Raw genomic sequence first — 19,341 nt, 5'->3', positions numbered from 1 at the left:
TCGGCACGTTTTCCATTTTAGAACACACATTGCCCTACGAAATGTCTACTAAAGTGAATTTACAGCTTTTTTCGATATTGCGTAAATAAATGGCAGATTCAATGTTGCAATAGCAATTTCAACAATCAAAAACTTAGCCAAAATTACCGCAAGATGACCCAAAGTCGAAACGTTTGCCGCTTTTAAATCGAACTATTCTCTACACAATTCATACAAAAGTCATCTCTACGGTGATTAGATTGTGACAAAATAACTGTGAAACTGCGGCCTACTTAAACATTGATGATGACTTAAAATCGAAACTTTGCCACTTTTAAATCGGACTATTCTCTACACAATTCATATAAAAGTCAATCTCTACAGTGACTAGATTGTGAGAAAATAACTGTGAAACTGCGGCCTGCATAAACTCGCGCAAATTACAAGCGAAATTCTTTAAGAAATCGTGAAAATTTCCTGGTGAGTTAAAATCAAAATGTTTGCCATTTTAAATCGCACTATTCACTACACAATTCATACAAAAGTCAACCTCTAGAGTGATTAGTTTGTGAGAAAATAACTGTGAAACTGCGGCCTGCATAAACAGGAGCAAAATACAAGCGAAATCCTTTGAGAAATCGTGAAAATTCTCTGATGATGAGTTAAAATCGAAATGCTTGCCACTTTTAAATCGGACTATTCTCTACACAATTCTTACAAAAGTCAATCTCTAGACTGATTAGATTGTGAGAAAATAACTGTGAAACTGCGGCCTGCATAAACACGCGCAAAATACAAGCGAAACTCTTTAGCAAATGCTATAGTTCCCTTATGTTGAGTCCAAATCGAAACTTTTTCCTTATAGCTATAGCTTATAGACCATGCCTCTATGAAACTGATACATAGATGAGGTGACTCTTCAGCTCTTCTGGGTAATGAGAAAATAAATGGCAAATTTACGCCTGCAAAAGCACCTTTTAAAATAAAGAACACATTCAAAAACCTCTCAAAAATGGCCTGACTATGACTGAAAATTGAAACTATTGTCACTTATAAAGCAGACTATGTCTAGATTTAACTGGTTTCTAAAGAAACAAATGTTCAACTCCGGCTTGCATAAAAAAGCGCAAAAAATAAACAAATTCGGGAAAACTTCCCAGAAGATGTTTCAAAGTCGAAACATTTTCCACTCATAGAAAATTGCCTGATCATAACTGCGAATGGAAACTTTTGTGTCAGTTCTAAGCAGACTTTATCCTGCAAAATACATACAAACGCGACCATTTCGCTTTGTTAGTTTCTGAATAAATAAATGAAAAACTCCGGCCTACAAAAGCAACCTCGTAAACCAAATATAATTTTGCGAAATTATAAAAAATTATCTGATAATGACTGAAAATGGAATTGCTTGACCGTCTTTGGTCTACAAACTTGATGAAAAATGGGGCTCAGTAAATTTGCATCTTCATAAGCAAATAAATGCCAAACCAGGAACTGTTTAAATATCCGCGAAAACTCGACCTAAATTTGAAAATGTTTTGAAAATTGTCTGATGACTGAAAATCGAAGGATTTTTGCGTTATAGAACAGACTTTGATCGACAAACTGGACGAAAAATCTGGCTCTCTAACTTTGCAAGTTCATGAGCAAGTTAATGTGAAACTAGGACTAGGACTAGGTGCTTAAATATCCTCGAAAAACATCCAAATTTTGAAAACCACCACCAAATGTTAAAAAAGCAATAGTACCCCAAAAGTTGTGACTAGTGCGAATATTGGAAACCCCATTATTCCATTATGGCCGGAAGAATAAATAATTAATAAACCCATATTGGATGGTGGCACTCTATGTGAATAATTGAAGATAATCCTCTCCCATTCGGGTAACACTTGCTGACCGACTAGACACATTAGCTAACAAACATCCCCATTTCGAATTAACTAAATCGTCGACTTGAAGGCCGTTTGCCCCTGGATCATTTATATGGAAGTTTGCTAAACAACTGCAAAGGGCAATATTTGCTAATGACTATGAAATTGCTTCATTCTGTTGAAGGGCCGAAGTTTCAGACAAATAAAGGGAGCGAAATAGGCCGCGTCGTCCACTGCACGAACATAATCAGCATTGTTTAAACGGAGGATTGGTCCGAATATGATAAACAAACGATAATAATGGAAAATTCACTGGGTGTGACGATGCAAAGCAAACACCAAAGGCTATAATTTACTTACGTCGTTTGTGGAAACGAACCATGCCATTTCAGTGTTGGATGCTAATTGCCCATTGACAAAGCACTTGATTTCGCTCTTCGTCCAACGGTTGTAAATGTACACTATGGCCAGCATGTACCACTAAAATACAAACAAAACATATATTAATTTAGCGGATGATGGAATTTTTATCTGCCCACTGATCTGTGGGCTTGAAGCTCAAATATTGTTTAATTACATTTTGGGTAAATTCGGAATACACATTTTCAGGCATTCCTTTGCAGTAGGGGTTTCATTTCAAGCGAGATTTTCAACCGCGATATGCCGTCGAAATGTGAGCAATTTAACGAAGGTTGCTTGAAATCCCCGAATTATTTCGCAGTGAATGTTTGCCCCTGATTCTGGTCTTTGGTTTATTCAAATGCCACTCTAGCATGAACTTGCGTGAAAACTTCCCGTAGAAAACGGACTAATTATAACTTTCGATAGGCGTTGACGCTGAAAATTCCCAACCGAATTACTTTCCTCACAGCTAATTGGATGTAAACTGAACAACTGAAAAATCATTCAATCAGCTGCAATGTTTTCGTCCCGCAGTATGCGACCGAAGGACAATTGGAATGGAAAGTTGAAAAATAAGCAATAAAGATAAATCCAGTAACCCCGACTGGAAACATCCCTTAAATGAGTCCCAGAGGGTCCATTTATCATAACGTCGTTTACTCCAGATACGATGCGGTATTGGAAAAAGTGAAAAAAGCTTGTTCTATATTCGCAGCATAAATGATTCGGGCTTTGTTTTATTTTTCGCATTCACAATCGAAGCGTAATGATTTATTAAGCGAACGCATCGAATTCGATTATGTGAAACATGAACGCAAGTCAATAGCAATTAGTGATTGAAATTCCAGGTACTCTAATCAAATATTCCTTTGCAATGAGTTGGATCAAAAAGCTGCACACCAAACTAATAATTATCAAATCCATTTTCATTTCATGCGAGATGTTTTACAACATCGACTAAAAGATAATTTTCAATTTAGAACACTAATTAACTCTAATACATCAGCACAAAATTAATTTAGTGAATACGGACGCTTTTCAATTAGGCACCATACAGTCTGCTGTGTAACAGAAATTATCTAACAATGAAGTACAATTAAATTGCAAATATTTTCCAATATAGCGGGTTTTCTGATGTACATTTTATTACGTACGCTCACTTACCTTTCGAGGCTGAAACTCATATTTCACACAATGTTGAAACCCCTTGCCTTTAACTTTCATTGAAGTCAGAACTAAGCAATTGCCAACAAAGTGCGCTGTGTAACCGATGCCTTTACTTGTTTTGAAGCTGCAAAGAAACAAAGGACAACATTATGCAATTAGTGTTGGAAAATTCGAAAGGAAAAATTTTATTTTTCCAACAAACCATCCATGCTTACGTTATTATATTTTATATGCTCTAAATAAAAATTGAGAGTTTCTGAACGTCAAAGAAATGCTGGCAAAAAATCCAGATTTAGCCTAATGAAAAACTGAAGAGGGTTTTCAACAAAATCTCGATAATCTGCGTTCTGTCTGCCTTAGTTTTGCAACCTACAAGCATTTACTTACTGACTTAAGTTCGCAAGTTCAAGTACGCAAGATATTTGCGATTTTGCACACAGCAACCCAAATCTTTCTTAACATTGGTTTACAAAAGGTGAAATTATTAAACCAAAATTGCAACCAACTGGTTTTTAAAATGATTTTGAAAATGTTCCAAAAATCGCTCAAAATTGAAAAATTACCACAATTATGAACTTTAGAGAACCGTTTCTTAAATGAAAGTCGAAAATGTGAGCCAACGAATGACTAAAATCAACTCAAATTCCAAAACTTTAGATTACGGAAGTTTTTTCGATGCATTTCCAAAAATGGAGATCCTTCCATCTGCTCTACTGTGCAACTCCCGAATGTTCTAAAAAACTCAAAAATCTCTGAAATGGTAATAGTTTGGCAATGTTGTACCGAAAGATAATAACTAAGCTTTATTTCCATAAAAATTTCTAAAATTTTACCTTTTCCAAGCCTCAGTTGGAAATGAAATTTTTGATGCAATTGTGCACGATCAAGCAAGCTTTTAATTAAACTTTTGAAAATTCAAAAATAATCGTTAATTTCAAAGAATTTACAAAATTTGCAGAACAAACAAGTGAAGGGGTTTTCGATTTTTTTGCACACAAAGAAACTAAACTTAGCTTTTATCGAAATTCAAAATTTTCGCTTTTTCAAAACCTTAGGCTGGCAACTCAAGAATTTTTTTTCAAAACTCTGAAAAATCTACGGAAAGCGATCGTACAAAATCAAAACCGCAGCTCTTAAAATACATTTTAGAAACCCTCAAAAATCAACAGAAATTGCCAAGTTTTGCAAAATTTCGACATTGAACAATTGATGTTTATTTGATGGCTGTTAAAAAGTGCAGCCTTTTATCGATCCTAATTTGCAATTCGGGAATATTTTAAACCAATCGAGTACAATCAAAAAAGCAGCATTGAATGAAACTTTCAAAAAATCTAAAAATCACTAGAAATTCCGAAAGTTTGGCAATGTTGTATACCTAACAACTGAACTCTCTTTCCGTCAAAATTTACATTTTTTTATTTTTCCATACCTTAGTTGGAAACTCGTGACTTTTTTGAAAGGGATCCTACAAAGTCAAAACAGCAGCTCTTAAAATAAATTTAGGAAACTCTCTAAAACAAACAGAAGTTGTCAAATTTTGCAAAATTTCTACAAGGAACTGTTGATGTTTATCCGACGACCATTAAAAAGTGTGGTTTAATACAATCGCGCACAACTTCCAAACGAGCGGCATTTATTGAAGCTTTCAAAAATCTGAAAATCACTGGAAATCGTAAAAGTTTGACAATGTTGTATAAAAAACTCCACTTGCTGTCTATTGAAGCTCTAAGATTTATCTTTTTCCATAAAACTTTCGACAACTCTAAAAAATCAACGGAAGCTCCAAAGTTTTTGCAATTTTCTATGATGAATTAGTGAAGTTTTTTGGATGATTATTTAAAAGTTCCTCTTTATATCTGCTCTAATTGGTAACTTATTAATATTTTTACACAATTGAGCACAAACAAGAGAGCAGCATTTAACGAAGCTTTCAAACAATCTGAAAATCACTAAGAAATTCCTAAAATTTGGCAATGTTGTATAATTAACAACTGAACTCTTTGCGTCAAAATTTTAAAATTTAGATTCGGCCATACCTTAGTTGGAAACTCGTGACTTTTAAAAAGCGATCCTACAAAGTGAAAACAGTAGTTCTTCAAATAAATTTAGGAAAGTTTCAAAAATCAGCAGAAGTTGCCAAATTTTGCAAAATTTCTACAGTGAACGACTGACGTTTATTTGACGAGCATTAAAAAGTGTAGTTTAATATAATCGAGCGGCATTTATTGAAGCTTACGAATATCTGAAAAACACTGGAAATCGCAAAAGTTGGGCAGTGTTGCATAAAAAAACTGCACTTGGTGTCTATTGAAGCTCTAAAATTTATATTTTCCCATAAAACTTTCGAAAAAAAAATTTTAAAAATCAACGGAAACTTCAAAGTTTTGGCAATTTTCAATGATAAATTACTGAAGTTTTTTGCATGACTATTTAAAAGTTCCTCTTTGTATCTGCCCTAATTGCCAACTTATAAATGTTTTTATACAATTGAGCACAAACAAGAGAGCAGCATTTAACGAAGCTTTAAAAAAATCTGAAAATCACGGGAAGTTGCCAAAGTTTGGCAATGTTGCAAAAAAACTAAACTTCGTGTTGAAATCAAAATTCAAAATTTTGAAATTTACCCTTTTTCATGCATCGTTTGACAAGTCGTGAATTTTTTAAAGCAATCGTGCGCACTCAAAGTTTTTAGCAGCTTTTAATCAAACTTTGGAAAACTATAAAACATCAATCGAAACTCCAAAGCTTTCGCAATTTTGGATGTTCAACGAATGACGTTCTTTAGATAACCGTTTAAAAGTTCCTCTTTATATCTGCTATAATTTGTAACTTATGAATACTTTAAAACAATTGAGCACATTGAAGAAAACTCACAAAATCCGAAAAATCACCAAAAATTGCAGAAGTTTGGCATTGCTGAACAGAGCGCAAATAAGACTAATTTTTTATTAAAATTATTAAAATTATTTTAAAAAAATAGCGACTGAAGAATTTATGCACAAAATGCGGCCAGACTTTTCACCATTATCGACAACAATTTTGCCTGCCAATTCTTCAATAATAAGTTGATTACAACCATTTACTGAAAGGTCCTTTTGGCGCAAAATCAAAGTGAAAACCCGAAGTAAAAATCTGTGAAATCATTGAATAGAAAGCAGAAATAAGAATCGTTGAGCAGAATGAGTGCAGTTCGGCTTGAGGCATTAAAGCAAACGCCTTGCGGTTACAAACAAAATATCGGAAATGACTTTTCGTGATCCGCAAACATAAACTGGATTTATTAGGGCGGCAAGAAGAACCCATCTCACAAAAATGTCAATCCCTTACCAGTATAAATAGGGCTTCTCTCTCTCGATGTTGACCGAGTTTATGGGATCGAGACGAAACCACGTCGTGAAGGTAAAGCCATTCTCGTAGGGCCATTTCGCCAAGGGAGGCAGAACTATCGCCTGGAAATGAAAAATAACAAAAGTCGAGAAAGAAAAATGGATAAGCAATTTTTAACGAAACAATAAACCGCACATATGTTCAATGTGAGCGGCGAACGTGAGATAGAACCATTATTTAGCTCTAGTTTACCGCTCAATCCTAGCTGTAGTATAAAAATATGCTTGCCTCGTTTCATTGCCCAGGCCACCTTAATTTAATCGGATCAGTCTCTTTTCAAAAGCCCCCGCCACGTGCAACTTTAGGGAATTAATTTCGGAACGAAAATAATCCAATATAAAACATGTTCTTTTCGTTGAAATTTCCATCTAGCTGCTGCCAATCCGGTATTTTGCAATCTTTAAATAACCGGGTTTAATCAGGTGATCCTCAGTTCAGTTGAGGCCCTAATTGCACTTTTCCAAGACAAGTCACTCGGACATTTTCCAGCTAACGCGAATTAACGTTCAAATTGAAACAGGAAAAGGAAATAAAGCGGATAATGAAACAAAGCTGCTGCATTTTGATGATTAGAGCCTTCTTAAGGAAGTGTCGCTGCATATTTTCCAGCTAATAAAGTTGGCTTTGAACTAACGAGGTTTTCCATCGTACTGCCTTTGAAAATATCAGCTGGACTAATTTCCCAAACCGAAATATTAACGGCTCTAATAATATTTTCTTGCCTCGAGCTGAACCGGTCCGAAAGCGAAAAAATAAACGGTAAAATATGGTGGAAAATCGTATCGTTGGGCCGCACTAAACGGGAAATCTCGTCGTACTTACCGATCCCTTCCTGCCGGGAAAGCTGAAGAAAACGTCCGGTCCCGTCCTTTGGGGCATCTGACGTAGGACGTTCAGCAGTTTGGCGGAGTGTCGGGGCTAAAACAGAAATGTGGCCGATCAAATAAATTGAAACGTTTTCCTAATTGGATTGCTACAAAACCGCGCGCTCATTTTCCCGGAAATAATATTAATCCCTTCGAAACCATTTAGCGATTTTAAGGATCGGCGGGGCCCATCGTCCCATTTTATTTATCAATCTGATTTGTGAAGTTTTAATTAAACGCGGCGTGCCACTTTTCAAAATCTACCTCATTGCGATCCACGATTATTAACGAAAATCTTTATTATTTTATAAAAATTGACGGTATGGAATTTGAGGCATAGTGTTCGATTACAAATCGTTTGAAATGGTCCAAAAATTTCGATTATTTGGACTTTGCATTCCACCCCCTTTTTTTGGTGAAAATGATGTAGAATTATAGACATTTTAAGCCGGTTGATTTTTTCGAAAAATTCGGCCCTTTATGAAAATTTCGGTAAAAAAATAAAACAAGAAGAAGTGGGTGTGTACACACTGGATAAAATTCAATCAAACAAGTTTGCAATGTAACATGTAATGAAGTGTGTTTACGCATACATACTTCATTACAGAAACTTGCTTGATTGGAAAAAATAAAAGTTCACATGCACGTTTTTTTAGCTCAATAGATGGCTTTCGACCTAAGAAGCTCCCTAATGCGCATTTATAATGCCGTTGAGTCGAAAACAAGAAAGATGTTGTCGGTTAAAGACCAGAACTGATCAAAAACCGCTTAAAATGGGTCAAAAATGTCAAATATTTCGAATTTGACGCTTCTTGCGTGTTTTGCAATGATATCTTATATTTCTCGCTTTTCTGTGCTGAAAATAATACAGAATTTGAGGCATTTTGAAATACCTGATATTTTTCGAAAAAATCGACACCTACCCCTGTTGAAAATTTAGATGAAAACTCTAAATTTCACACGCGTGTTTCTTCAGCTCAATGAATGTCTTTCGACTTAAGAAACTTTCCAATTGGCATTTTTAAAGTGTTTTAGTCCTACGATTAGAGAAATATCGCCGGTTAAAGATCGGAACTGAAGAGAAACAATTAAAATGGTTCAAATATTTATAATTTGAAGCTTCTGGTGTGTTTTTCAATAAACGTCTTATATTTCTAGCTTTCGTGTGCTGAAAATCGTGCCGAATTCGAGGCAATTTGAAAGACTTGATATTTTTCAAAATAATCGACCTCTACCCCTTTGTGAAAACTTCGTTGAAAAATCAAAAGTTTGCATGCGTCTTTGTTGAGCTCAATGAATGGCTTTCGACCGACAAAACGCTCCAATTTGAATTTTTAAAGTTTTTGAGTCTACATTTAGAAAAATGTCGTCGGTTAAAGATCGGATCTGAACAAAAACCGCTGAAAATGGACAAAAAATGTCACAGACTTCGAATTTGAAGCTTCGGGGGTGTTTTTCAGTGAGCGCCTTATATTTCCCGCTTTTCTATGCTGAACGTGATGCAGAATTCGAGGTATTTTTAAAAATTTTCGAAAAAATTGACCTGTACCCCTTATAAAAATTTCGTTGACAAATCTAAATTTGACGTGCCTGTTTCTTGAGCTCAATGAATGGCTTTCGACCTAAGACACTTTCCAATTTGCATTTTTGAAGTGTTTGAGTCTACAATTAGAAAAATATCGTCGGTTAGAGATCGGACCTAAACAAAAACCGGTGAAAATGGACCAAAAATGTCAAATATTTCGAATTTTAAGCTTCTAGTGTATTTTTCAATAAGCGTCTTATAGTTCTAGCTTTCCTGTGCTGAAAATGATGCCGAATTTGAGGCAATTTGAAAGTCTCGATATTTCTCGAAAAAATCGACCTCTATATCGACCCTTATACAAATTTCGTTGAAAAATCTAAATTTCACATGCGTGTTTCTTGAGCTCAATGAATGACTTTCGGCATAAGAAACCTTCCAATTTGTATACTGAAAGTTTTTGAGTCTATGATTAGAAAAATATCCTCGGTTAAAGATCGGAACTAAAGGAAAACCGCTTAAAATGGGTCAAATATTTAAAATTTTAAGCTTCTGGTGTGTTTTTCAATAAGCGTCTTACATTTCTAGCTTTCCGGCGTAACCGATCAAAACCGCTTAAAACAGACCAGAAATGTGAAATATTTCGATTTTCAAGCGTCTATCATGTTTTTCAATAAGCGCCCTGCATTCCTCTCTTCCTTGCTATAAAATTGACGACGAACTGCGCCAGTTCACAAAACCTGATTTTTTTAAGAAACATACTTTACCCCTTTTGAAAATTTCACATTGGTTCTCGACTAATCAGGAACATCAGAAAACCCCAAAATATTAATTTTAACCGCAAACCCCTACGCTGGTTTCAACTTACATTTTGAACTTCTTAATTTTTTTTTCATTTTTCTATTCATTAAACAGAACAGACACGAACAAGACGATTATTCTTGATCGGTTATTGACCAAGAAATTGAGAGTTTTCCCGAGTGCTACAGAGGATCGAACACGATATTCGTCGGGGGTCATTTGAACGATTGAAATGTCGGAAACAAGATCGCCCTCATTTTGAAAGGGCCTGTGAGCCGACCCTTCGTTAAAGCCATAATAAATAAAATGTCTTAATAATGAAACGGCTCAAGGAACAGTATCGAATTCACGTCTCAAATTGGCTGTAAATATTTCGCCAAAATTTTCAATTCTGTTGAGAGGCCCCCTAGTGAATAATAGAAATCTAGTTATCAACAACTCGCGTAGTTTTTCCCGAAAGTCTCAGCTAATTTAATTCAATTTTCCAACTAGGAAATGATGCCGAGTCCAAGTTCTCCTGTCCGGAACAGAGCAAAAACATGACTTGGCTAACGGTTATGACGGCAAGAAGCCGGAATTTGACCATAAACCCGCTTTATTAGAGCCGCAAAAGTTTCATATCGAATATGAAATTTTACTTACCCATTTGGCATGAGAAGCCTTCATAGCTCCGAAAAGAAGCTTCAGTTCCTTGACAGTGATACTGTAGCTGGCCAACACACCGAGCATTTCTATGAGCAAATCTGAAATAAAATAGCAAACATTGAAAGTTTTACCTCAAAACACATCTAAATTGCACTCTGCTAGATTAACTAAATTAACCGAATAAACGTTGTAGATAAATAAAAACGGCAGAACAAGCTGCAATGGTGCATGTGGTGCAGCTTCATTGATCGATTATGGTAGAGGGCAATTATTTTATTGCCTACTTTCAAAAGCCTAATTTGCAATTTGCACACTTTTTAATGCATTGCCCCGATGGTTGGCTGAACTAACGAAAAACAAACACCTGCACATCAAATTGCAAAAAGGGTGAATGTATGAAATTGAAATGAGGGCTGAAGGGCCCAATTACGCACGTAAGTAAACACTGTTGGAAAACCTGCGATCAGACGATCAATTCAGATTTTAATTTGCTTTGTTATCTTTTTTGAATATTAATCGCCTTCGAATGTGTTTTTATCATTATTTTCCTCGTGGTGCCCATACGGAATTTCAACTGTAAAAGCTGGGGCTTTTAACTAATTCATTTCCCTTCTGAGGGAGCAAGAGGGCTTTAAAGCCGCCGTGGAAGATAATTTCTTGCGGGCGTTTCGCAAGCACCAGTGGCATTCGCCTTCAAAGGTGGTATGCTCGACCCAACAGCCACCTAATAGTAACTGAACATATTTTTAGAGAAACTCAGAAACCTTAATTACATGAGAAAAATAGGAAGAAACCCTGCAAAGAGAACTGTTTCCAATTTCCAAAGATAAATCTGACGGGCCGAGTTAAACACAACGAAACAGCGTGTCGAGACTAAGGAAAGATTAAAAAGAACATTTTAATTTGACTAATGACGACCCATTATCGCTGCGTTTTTCTCACTTTTGAATTGTGAACGAAGTCCGGGTGAAAAAACGTGTTTTGCCGTCATTTGTAGCATATTTTAATGCAACGTTACAGAAATATTGGTTCTGATTCTGGCCATAAATCTAAATTTGAATAAATTGACTCGACTCGAAAATGAACTGAACAAGAAGATGTTTTATTGAAGATAATAGGAAAGCTCGGCACAACAAAAGCCTTAAACTTTAATGAATATCTATGTTGTGCTCCAATTATTAAAGAACAAGGGAATAAAATCGAAAAAAGTGTCAACAAAATGCCTTAAAGCTTTCACTTGAATTGATTAAAAAACACATGTTTACTTTACCTGAAACAACAGTGTCTGCATACCGCAACCTTTTCAGGACGTGCTCAATAAGGCAGACATCGGTACAGGCCTGCAGGTTTCGAACACTCTTCCTGAGGATGGCGATGAAAACACTCCAAATCTCCGCCTGTAAAAGGGGGCAACATTAATAAAATGCCTGTTCAAGTTTTCTTTTTTTAACTGAAAGGAGTTTGCATGAAATAGTCCCTATGTGTAGGATTTTTACCCGAGTTGTTCGTCTTTTTACTGCTAAAGGTTCTCATTTTCAAATGGTTTGACCAGCTCGCATTATGAAGCTTTTACGGCACTTGTGTGCATTTCCAAAGTTTAGCACCCGATTTTTGAACTTTTTTCCGCTTTTGTTTAGTTCGAGAACGCATCTGTAGTTGATTGATGTAAAAATGTATTTTCTAAAGGTTGTGAAAATGTAAGTAGTCAACTCGGACGAAGCATTTTAGAACTCAGTTGTGGAAAAGACTGGATATATTGCTTTAAATTCGAGTTGCATGAGAAGTGATAACAAAACATATTTTTTGTAAATAATCGTGCCGTGTTTCAGACATTAATTTTTTGTGGTTGTTCTGCAATTTACACAGCAATGTGGATGTGGTAAAACAAAAGCTTTTCATGTCGTTTCCACTTGCGTTTGCAACCGCCCATAAATCTGAGAAATAAATTGCATTAGTGAGATTTCAGTTCCATTGTCTGTGCGTCTTCGTTCATTGAATTTTTCCCGATTAAATTTCCTGAAGTTGCAAAACGGAATTGATTAATTTCCCAAAGTATTGCGATAATTGTCGAGATGGCAATTCGACGTTCTGCTTTGAGGAATTTAATTCGAACCGGAAATCTGGATCCATTACGGAAACTCATCAAAATCTGGGAATTAATTTGGCACTAATGGGCATTTTTTAGGCGGAAAAATTAAGTTCACTGCGCTTCTTCGCGAATGTAACTTGGCCCGTTTCTGCGTTTTCTTTTAACCTTTGTAAGATATGCATGAGATCCGTCCCATGCCTGAAATATTCATTACTCCATTCCTGTTCCAGCTGAAGTAAATTTTTTGCCTCGTCTTTACGTTTTAGTCAATATTTTTGTCATATTCGGCTATATATGTGAAAACACACAGGCAACCAGATTTCAAGCCCGAGTTACTGTAATACGGTTCGTTGGCTAAATCTAATTTATCATTTTCCCGAATGGAATTTCTAGACGTTGGGGCTGGAGGAAGTTTTAATATTGCCGTTTTCGATATTCGGCTTAAGTCTTCCTCGAATTATAAAATGTTCTGATGAAAAATACCTTCGGATAGATGCGCAGAGGCTTTGACATATTATTTTCCCTGTTCCCGGATAATCAAATCGGTAAACTTTGGACAAACAGGCAAAAGTAATTTATAATTCCCGCGGCAGATGCCCTTATATTGTAATGGTTAGCGGTGACGTTCATTTCCATAAATGCATATGCAACGGCCCATTACAATCCAGAATCGCGTAAGTACCCGAACGCTTCTTTATATTAAAAGTTGAAATTACGGGCCCGTTTACATAATGAAATTATTTAGCGCCATTCCCGACAAGACTATTATCCTAACTACGAAAATATTCAGAATAATTTTAAATAAAGTTTCGTATACAGCCTTTTTCTTTATTTTCGTGTCGGAGTAAAGAAGCGCTTTCTTTTTCGAGACTAATACGAATTTACTGTGTTAAAAATATAATCAAACTTTACTGGGAACTGGATAGACTGCAAAAGTTTTTGCAAACATGACAACTAATAAAGTCTGTGTGAAAACGCCTCGGGATTTTTTGAAGCAACGAGTGCTTTTGGGCGAAAACCTCCATTTTTATGCCGAATGCTCCAGGTCGGCAAAAAATTAGGAATCAAGACTATTTGGGCGAAATTTCCCCCATTTTGAGCTGTAACGGTCTTCTATGGACTGTCAAAAAAGGGTCTGCTTGCCCAAGATTGGAAGTTGAGATTTTTTGAAGCAAAGAGCAAGTTTTGGGCCAAAACGCCCACTTTTATGTCAAATTTTTCGAATCGGCAAAAAATCAGGTATTAAGGCCATATGGGCGAAACGTTCCGCATTTTGACCTTCAACGGTCTTCTATGATTTAAGAAAGTTTCCAGGGTCTGCTTGCTCTAGATTGGAAGTTGGTATTTTTTGAAGCAAAGGGTTCTTAAGGCCCAAATTTCCATTTTCAAGCAAACTTTTCAACAAGTTGGTAAAAATCAGGGATTCGGGCGATGTGGGCGAAATTTTCCGTTTTGTGAGCCTCAACTATGTGCCATAGACGTTGAAAGTTCCAAGTGTCTGCTTGCTCTAGAAAGTTGGGATTTTTGGAAGCAAAGGGTGGTTTTGATTTAAAACGCCCATTTTTACGCCAAATTTTTCGAATCCGCAAAAGAATCAGGGATTAAGGCGATTTGGACAAAATTTTCCGATGTTGAGGCATTCTTAGAAGTGGCAGGTTTAGAACTGTAACTAGAAATAAGCCAGACAAACTCATACTGAAAGCATCAGTTTGGAATAATGCTCAATTCAGATCAATATAAAAGGTCATTGGGTTGCTTTAGTAATGTAAACCCACAAAAACCTCCCCCAACAAATAGAACAACTGCAACATTAGCATTTGGAACGAAAATTCCCCTTGGAAATATGTTATTTTGTTTGGCCGGAAAACGCCCGAAAACAGCTGAATTTAATTTCCCTGCCCTCTGATTACGAAAACGAATGTTCGATTTCATCGTCCAGCTTAATGAATTTTAACGCAAACCACCGGCTGTTAAACCTGTATCAGTTTAATATAATTCATTTAAATCAGCATAGATGTCATTAACTTAGATAACTTATAGAATGAGGCGCCGGAGGCCCCAGATTATGCCAAATCCAGAATACAGTTCGGCTGCATTCCCAGAAGATTCGAACATTGTTTCAATAAAGCTGTTGACCAGAGGCAGTAAATCTGAGGGCCTGAATTCACTTGGGAGTACAGTTTTCGGCACCTCCGCCCATTGAATGCTTAATACAACTTCGATGGTATTTCAACTGGAAAGTCGAAAGTTCTCTATGCGATCTTCTACTGAATAATGTCCCGCATCCACAAGATGTCGTTGCGTTAAAAAGGGAATAATTTCCAGTTTAATCTTCGCGATAAGTAACTGAAATGTTCCGAGCTGAGGACGACTCAAATTAAATGTCTCTCTTCCTCTCAAAGCAAAGGGCATAATCTAATTTAAAAGGAAAATCGCCGTACTTTATTTGCTTTTATACTGCGACTACTTGCTGAAAAGACGGTTGCGCTCTATGCGTTTGAATTAGATCTTTGCCAATTGAAACTGCCACGAATTGAGCGAAACGAGGCTGTTTCTTTAATAATAAATGTTGTAAACAGCCAAACTGTCCCGGAATGTATCAAAATATTTATGATTTTGCCAGGAAAATGGGCAAAATTATCCAAGTTAAAATCGAGTAAGCGACAGTTTGAGAGTACTTACGGCAGGTCAGCAGCAAGAAATCAGGTCAAACATTTGGAGAATTTCAATTGGATCACGCTGATCAATGCATTAGGACGAAATTTCATACATCAAAGGCAAACGCGTCTTTGTATCATTGTAAGTGTTTTTATTGGCTTTGTCACGTTGGGATTTTTGATTGATTTGCTCCCAACTGCGTTTATCCAAAATCTTCCAAACTGCACCAAGTAGCGATTGGAAATTTTCACAATCTTGACACTTGACGCTCGAAATTTCTGCAAGTTTCGGTAGCACCACATTGATTTTTAAATTTTGCATGCCTCCTAAATGTCAGACACAAAGAGCCTTGAAGTAGCAGCCCTTAATCAACTGCGCTCCCGCATTTAAAAATTCGCATCTTTCCAACTAAAGCAAGTAGCAATTGGAATCTTCCAAAATCTTCAGAAAACACATCACTCTAAACACGTTGAAAGTTTTATTAAAATTACCCAAAGTTGTGATTTTTTCCGGCCTAGTAAACATTGGTCTTAAAATAGATGACATCACCTAACTGAGCTCTTGGTTTTAAAAATTTGCGTCTTCCAAACCAAAGCAAGTAGAAATTCCGAACTTTCACAATCGTCAGAAGATACATAGTTCTAAAGATGTTGAACATTTAACTAAAATCGCACAAAGTCGTGATTTTTTTCCCGCTAGTAAACATTGGTCTTAAAATAGATAACATCACCTAACTGCACTCTTGGTTTTAAAAAATTGCGACTTCTAAACCAAATCAAGTCGAAATCCGCAACTTCCACAATATTTAGAACATATATCACATGTTGAAAGTTTCACCAAAATAGCACACAATTTTATTTTTTTCCGCCTAGAAAACATTGGTCTTTATATAAAAGAACTCACCAAACTCCGTCAAAATTCGCATCTTCCAAACCGAAGCAAGTAGAAATCGGAAACTTTCACAATCTTCAGAAAACACATAACACTAAAACTACTGGAAGCTTCATTAAAATCGCCCGGATTTCTGATTTTTTTCGACCTAGTAAACATTGGACTCGAAATAGAAGACATCACACAACTGCGTTCTCGATGTCAAAAATTCACAGTTCAAGTAGCACTTCAAATTTTTACAATTTTAAGAAGACACGACAACTTTCATTAAAATCGCCTTGGCTTCTAATTTTTCCGACCTAGTTAACTTCTCAATAGAAGCTTTTATTCAACTGCGTTCATTCTTATAAAAAAATCGCATCTTCCAAAGTGACCCAAGTAGCGATTGGCAATTTCCACAATCCTTAGAAGACATTTGACGCTCATAATTGCTGAAAGTTTCATTAACATTGCCTTGATTTCAATTTTTTTAGGGCTCATAAAACTCGGCCTTAAAGTAGAAACTCTTACCCAACTGCACTCTTGCTTTCAAAAATTCCAGTCTTGTAAACCAAAGCAAGTAGAAATCGGGAACTTTCACAATCTGCAGAAGACAGATGGCTCGAAAACTGTTAAAAGTTTCATTAAAATCGCGCGGATATGTGATGGTTTTCCGGCCTAGTAAACATTGGTTTCAAAATATACGATTTATCCCAACTGCGCTCTTTCCTTTAAAAATTTGCGTCGTCCAAGCCGAAGTAACTAGCAATAGAACATTTTTGCAATTTGCAGGAAACACTTCACGCGAAACTTTTGCAAAACGCTATTCAAATCGCCCTGAACGCTAATTTTTCTCGAGCCGTCCAAACTAATGCAAGTAACAGTGGGAAATGTTCAGTCTTCAGAAAACACTTGGATCTAAAAATATTGAAAGTTTCATAAACAACGCTGAAAATGTTGATTTTTCCAACTTGGTTTTGGAATTCTGTCTATACATAAATAGTATAGAGCATTAAAAAAATCGTTAAACTCAAAACAGAGCAAACGAAGCTTTGGAAATACGACAGGAGAACCGCAAATATCACGTGAAAAACTCTGAAAAATTCAAATAGATCAAGCTGTCCGAGGAATTTGTAAGACAATTTTTATAGAAGCGCTTTGAAAGCTTCATATTGCAAGCGCGGCCTAAAAAGCTGGCAGGGTCAAAATTGAGCACATGGAGATCGGAAATTTCAACACCAGAAAGACCAATTGACATTTGAAAAATCCTCAAAATTCCAATTCCATCAAACGACTCGAATTTCCCAAAAAAAATTCTGAAAATGGCTGAAAGTCCTAATATTGCATGGACGCATAAAAAAAATGCCACAGTCAAAGGGGAGCAAATAACGATTTGAAAATAAGACAAAAGAACAACATAAAGTTACGATGAAACCTGAAAAAAATTGAATTAAATCAGCCTGTCTAAGAAATCTTCAAGAACGCACAGAAGAAAACCTTAAAATCTTCATGATGCAAGAGTGTCCTTGAAAATCAGCAGATCGGAAGTCGAATGAAAAACAAACCTGCAGTACAAGCAAATGCAAAAAGTGCTGTAAAACGAACCAGAATTGAACATTTAAAAAAATAAGTCGAGCAAATAAAATATGGGGTTAACGGACAGTGAGAAAGTAGCATTAAAAGTTTTTCTCCTGCTAGGAGTAATTTTGACGTGGACTTTGGATAGAGAATATGACGAGACTTGTCCGTAGCATCCGGATTTAACTAATGACGAAAATAAAAGGAAAACTGTCCGGAGTATTAGCGGCGCTTAATGCTGTGTCGACGAAATATTAAATCATATAATCCGTTGCAAGTCCTGTTTAATGAGAACTCCCAGTTCCTCTAAAGCAGCTTACAAAGTTCGGGCAGTAAATAATGCCCAGTTTGCATCCAGTGCAGCTTTATTTCCTCAGGGGACAGCTGCGCGTTCAAGTTAATATTGTCGATTTGCATCATTTTCGACATTATTTCTATCCTCAAATGCGAAATTGATACGCCGTGGAATAAAAAAAATAGTAAAAAAGCAACGAAATAAAATCAGCGCATCACGAAGCACTTTCTAGCTCAGCAATAACGGAACTCGGTTTTACTATTAATCATGCAAAGAAGCGCAAAGCAAGACGGTGACGAGTGAATCAACAACGAAAAATGTATATTAAGCTTTTCGGAGCTTCTGAAGCAAATTGCCTCGATGTTAAAGCAACGAATGATGCCTACTTTTGATAAACAAAATATCTTGCAGCTCATTAGACATAATTATGATGAAATACCTCAACAACAATTTCCTTAAAAATTACTTATTTCGGCTCAAATTTATCACAGGGGAATTTTAATTATCGTCTAAATGTAGCTCATAATTACAACATTTAAAACGTAATTCATCACCAAAGAGGGGACAGACGTTGAGCTCATAATTTTGCTTCTTTATACAGAGTGTTATGCAGAAATGATATTGTCTGGCTGTCTTTTTTGCATTGCTTTTAGCTAAATTTCCGAATTGAGAACGAGTAAATATAGGAAAAAGAAAAACAACTACATGCAGATGAAAATTTGCGAACGATTTGAGGCAAAATGTGGAGTAAATCGGTACGGTTGGCAGCATTTTAAACCCGTCCAAGGGAGACGACCGAGGGAAACGGATCCGCCACTTTCGGTGGTAAACCCGGAACAGACACAAGAGGGCTGGAAATAACGAAATCAGAGAGATATAGGCGTAGAGAGCGAATGGAAAAAAGCGTCGGAAGCGCGAGAATGCGTCACCCAGATCTCTCCAGAGATCGTCTCCCCTCAGGAATAATGGGATTTGCTTGCCAAACAACAACAGAAGATGTTCAAAAATAGGCCTCAGCAAGTTTAAAAAGTTGGTTTTTATTTCAGCTTCGGCAGCCTTTCAAAGCGCTATAATACATCAAAACTAATTCTGCGCTCAAAAATAGAACGACAGCAGAAATATACAGGGTTATTCACGCTATACGGCACGGAAGTTTGCGGCTAAACCGTTTGATTTTTAAAAAGTATTATTTTATGAATTGTCCGACGCCT

At 36.3% G+C, this 19,341-nt stretch overlaps 1 protein-coding gene across 2 annotated transcripts in view; it reads right to left on the bottom strand.

Annotated features, from left to right (window-relative positions):
• The window catches only part of LOC109542612 (neurobeachin), a 183,255-nt gene that overhangs the window by 105,409 nt on the left and 58,505 nt on the right, over positions 1 to 19,341 (bottom strand). For both annotated transcript variants that reach the window (XM_048661674.1, XM_048661675.1), the window contains exons 3-8: positions 11,911 to 12,037; positions 10,638 to 10,738; positions 7,629 to 7,724; positions 6,747 to 6,868; positions 3,417 to 3,543; positions 2,211 to 2,330 (exon numbers count right to left, since the gene is read on the bottom strand). In XM_048661674.1, coding sequence (XP_048517631.1) covers positions 2,211 to 2,330; positions 3,417 to 3,543; positions 6,747 to 6,868; positions 7,629 to 7,724; positions 10,638 to 10,738; positions 11,911 to 12,037 — 693 coding nt within the window. The remainder of the gene's footprint in view (positions 1 to 2,210; positions 2,331 to 3,416; positions 3,544 to 6,746; positions 6,869 to 7,628; positions 7,725 to 10,637; positions 10,739 to 11,910; positions 12,038 to 19,341) is intronic.

The sequence above is a fragment of the Dendroctonus ponderosae genome, unplaced genomic scaffold (genome assembly GCF_020466585.1).
Source record: "Dendroctonus ponderosae isolate FM_Combo_2020 unplaced genomic scaffold, Dpon_F_20191213v2 Dpon_F_20191213_1, whole genome shotgun sequence".
In the NCBI taxonomy this organism is placed as follows: domain Eukaryota; kingdom Metazoa; phylum Arthropoda; class Insecta; order Coleoptera; family Curculionidae; genus Dendroctonus; species Dendroctonus ponderosae.
Note: the sequence above shows the minus strand (reverse complement) of the source record. Positions and strands in the feature narration are given on the sequence as shown.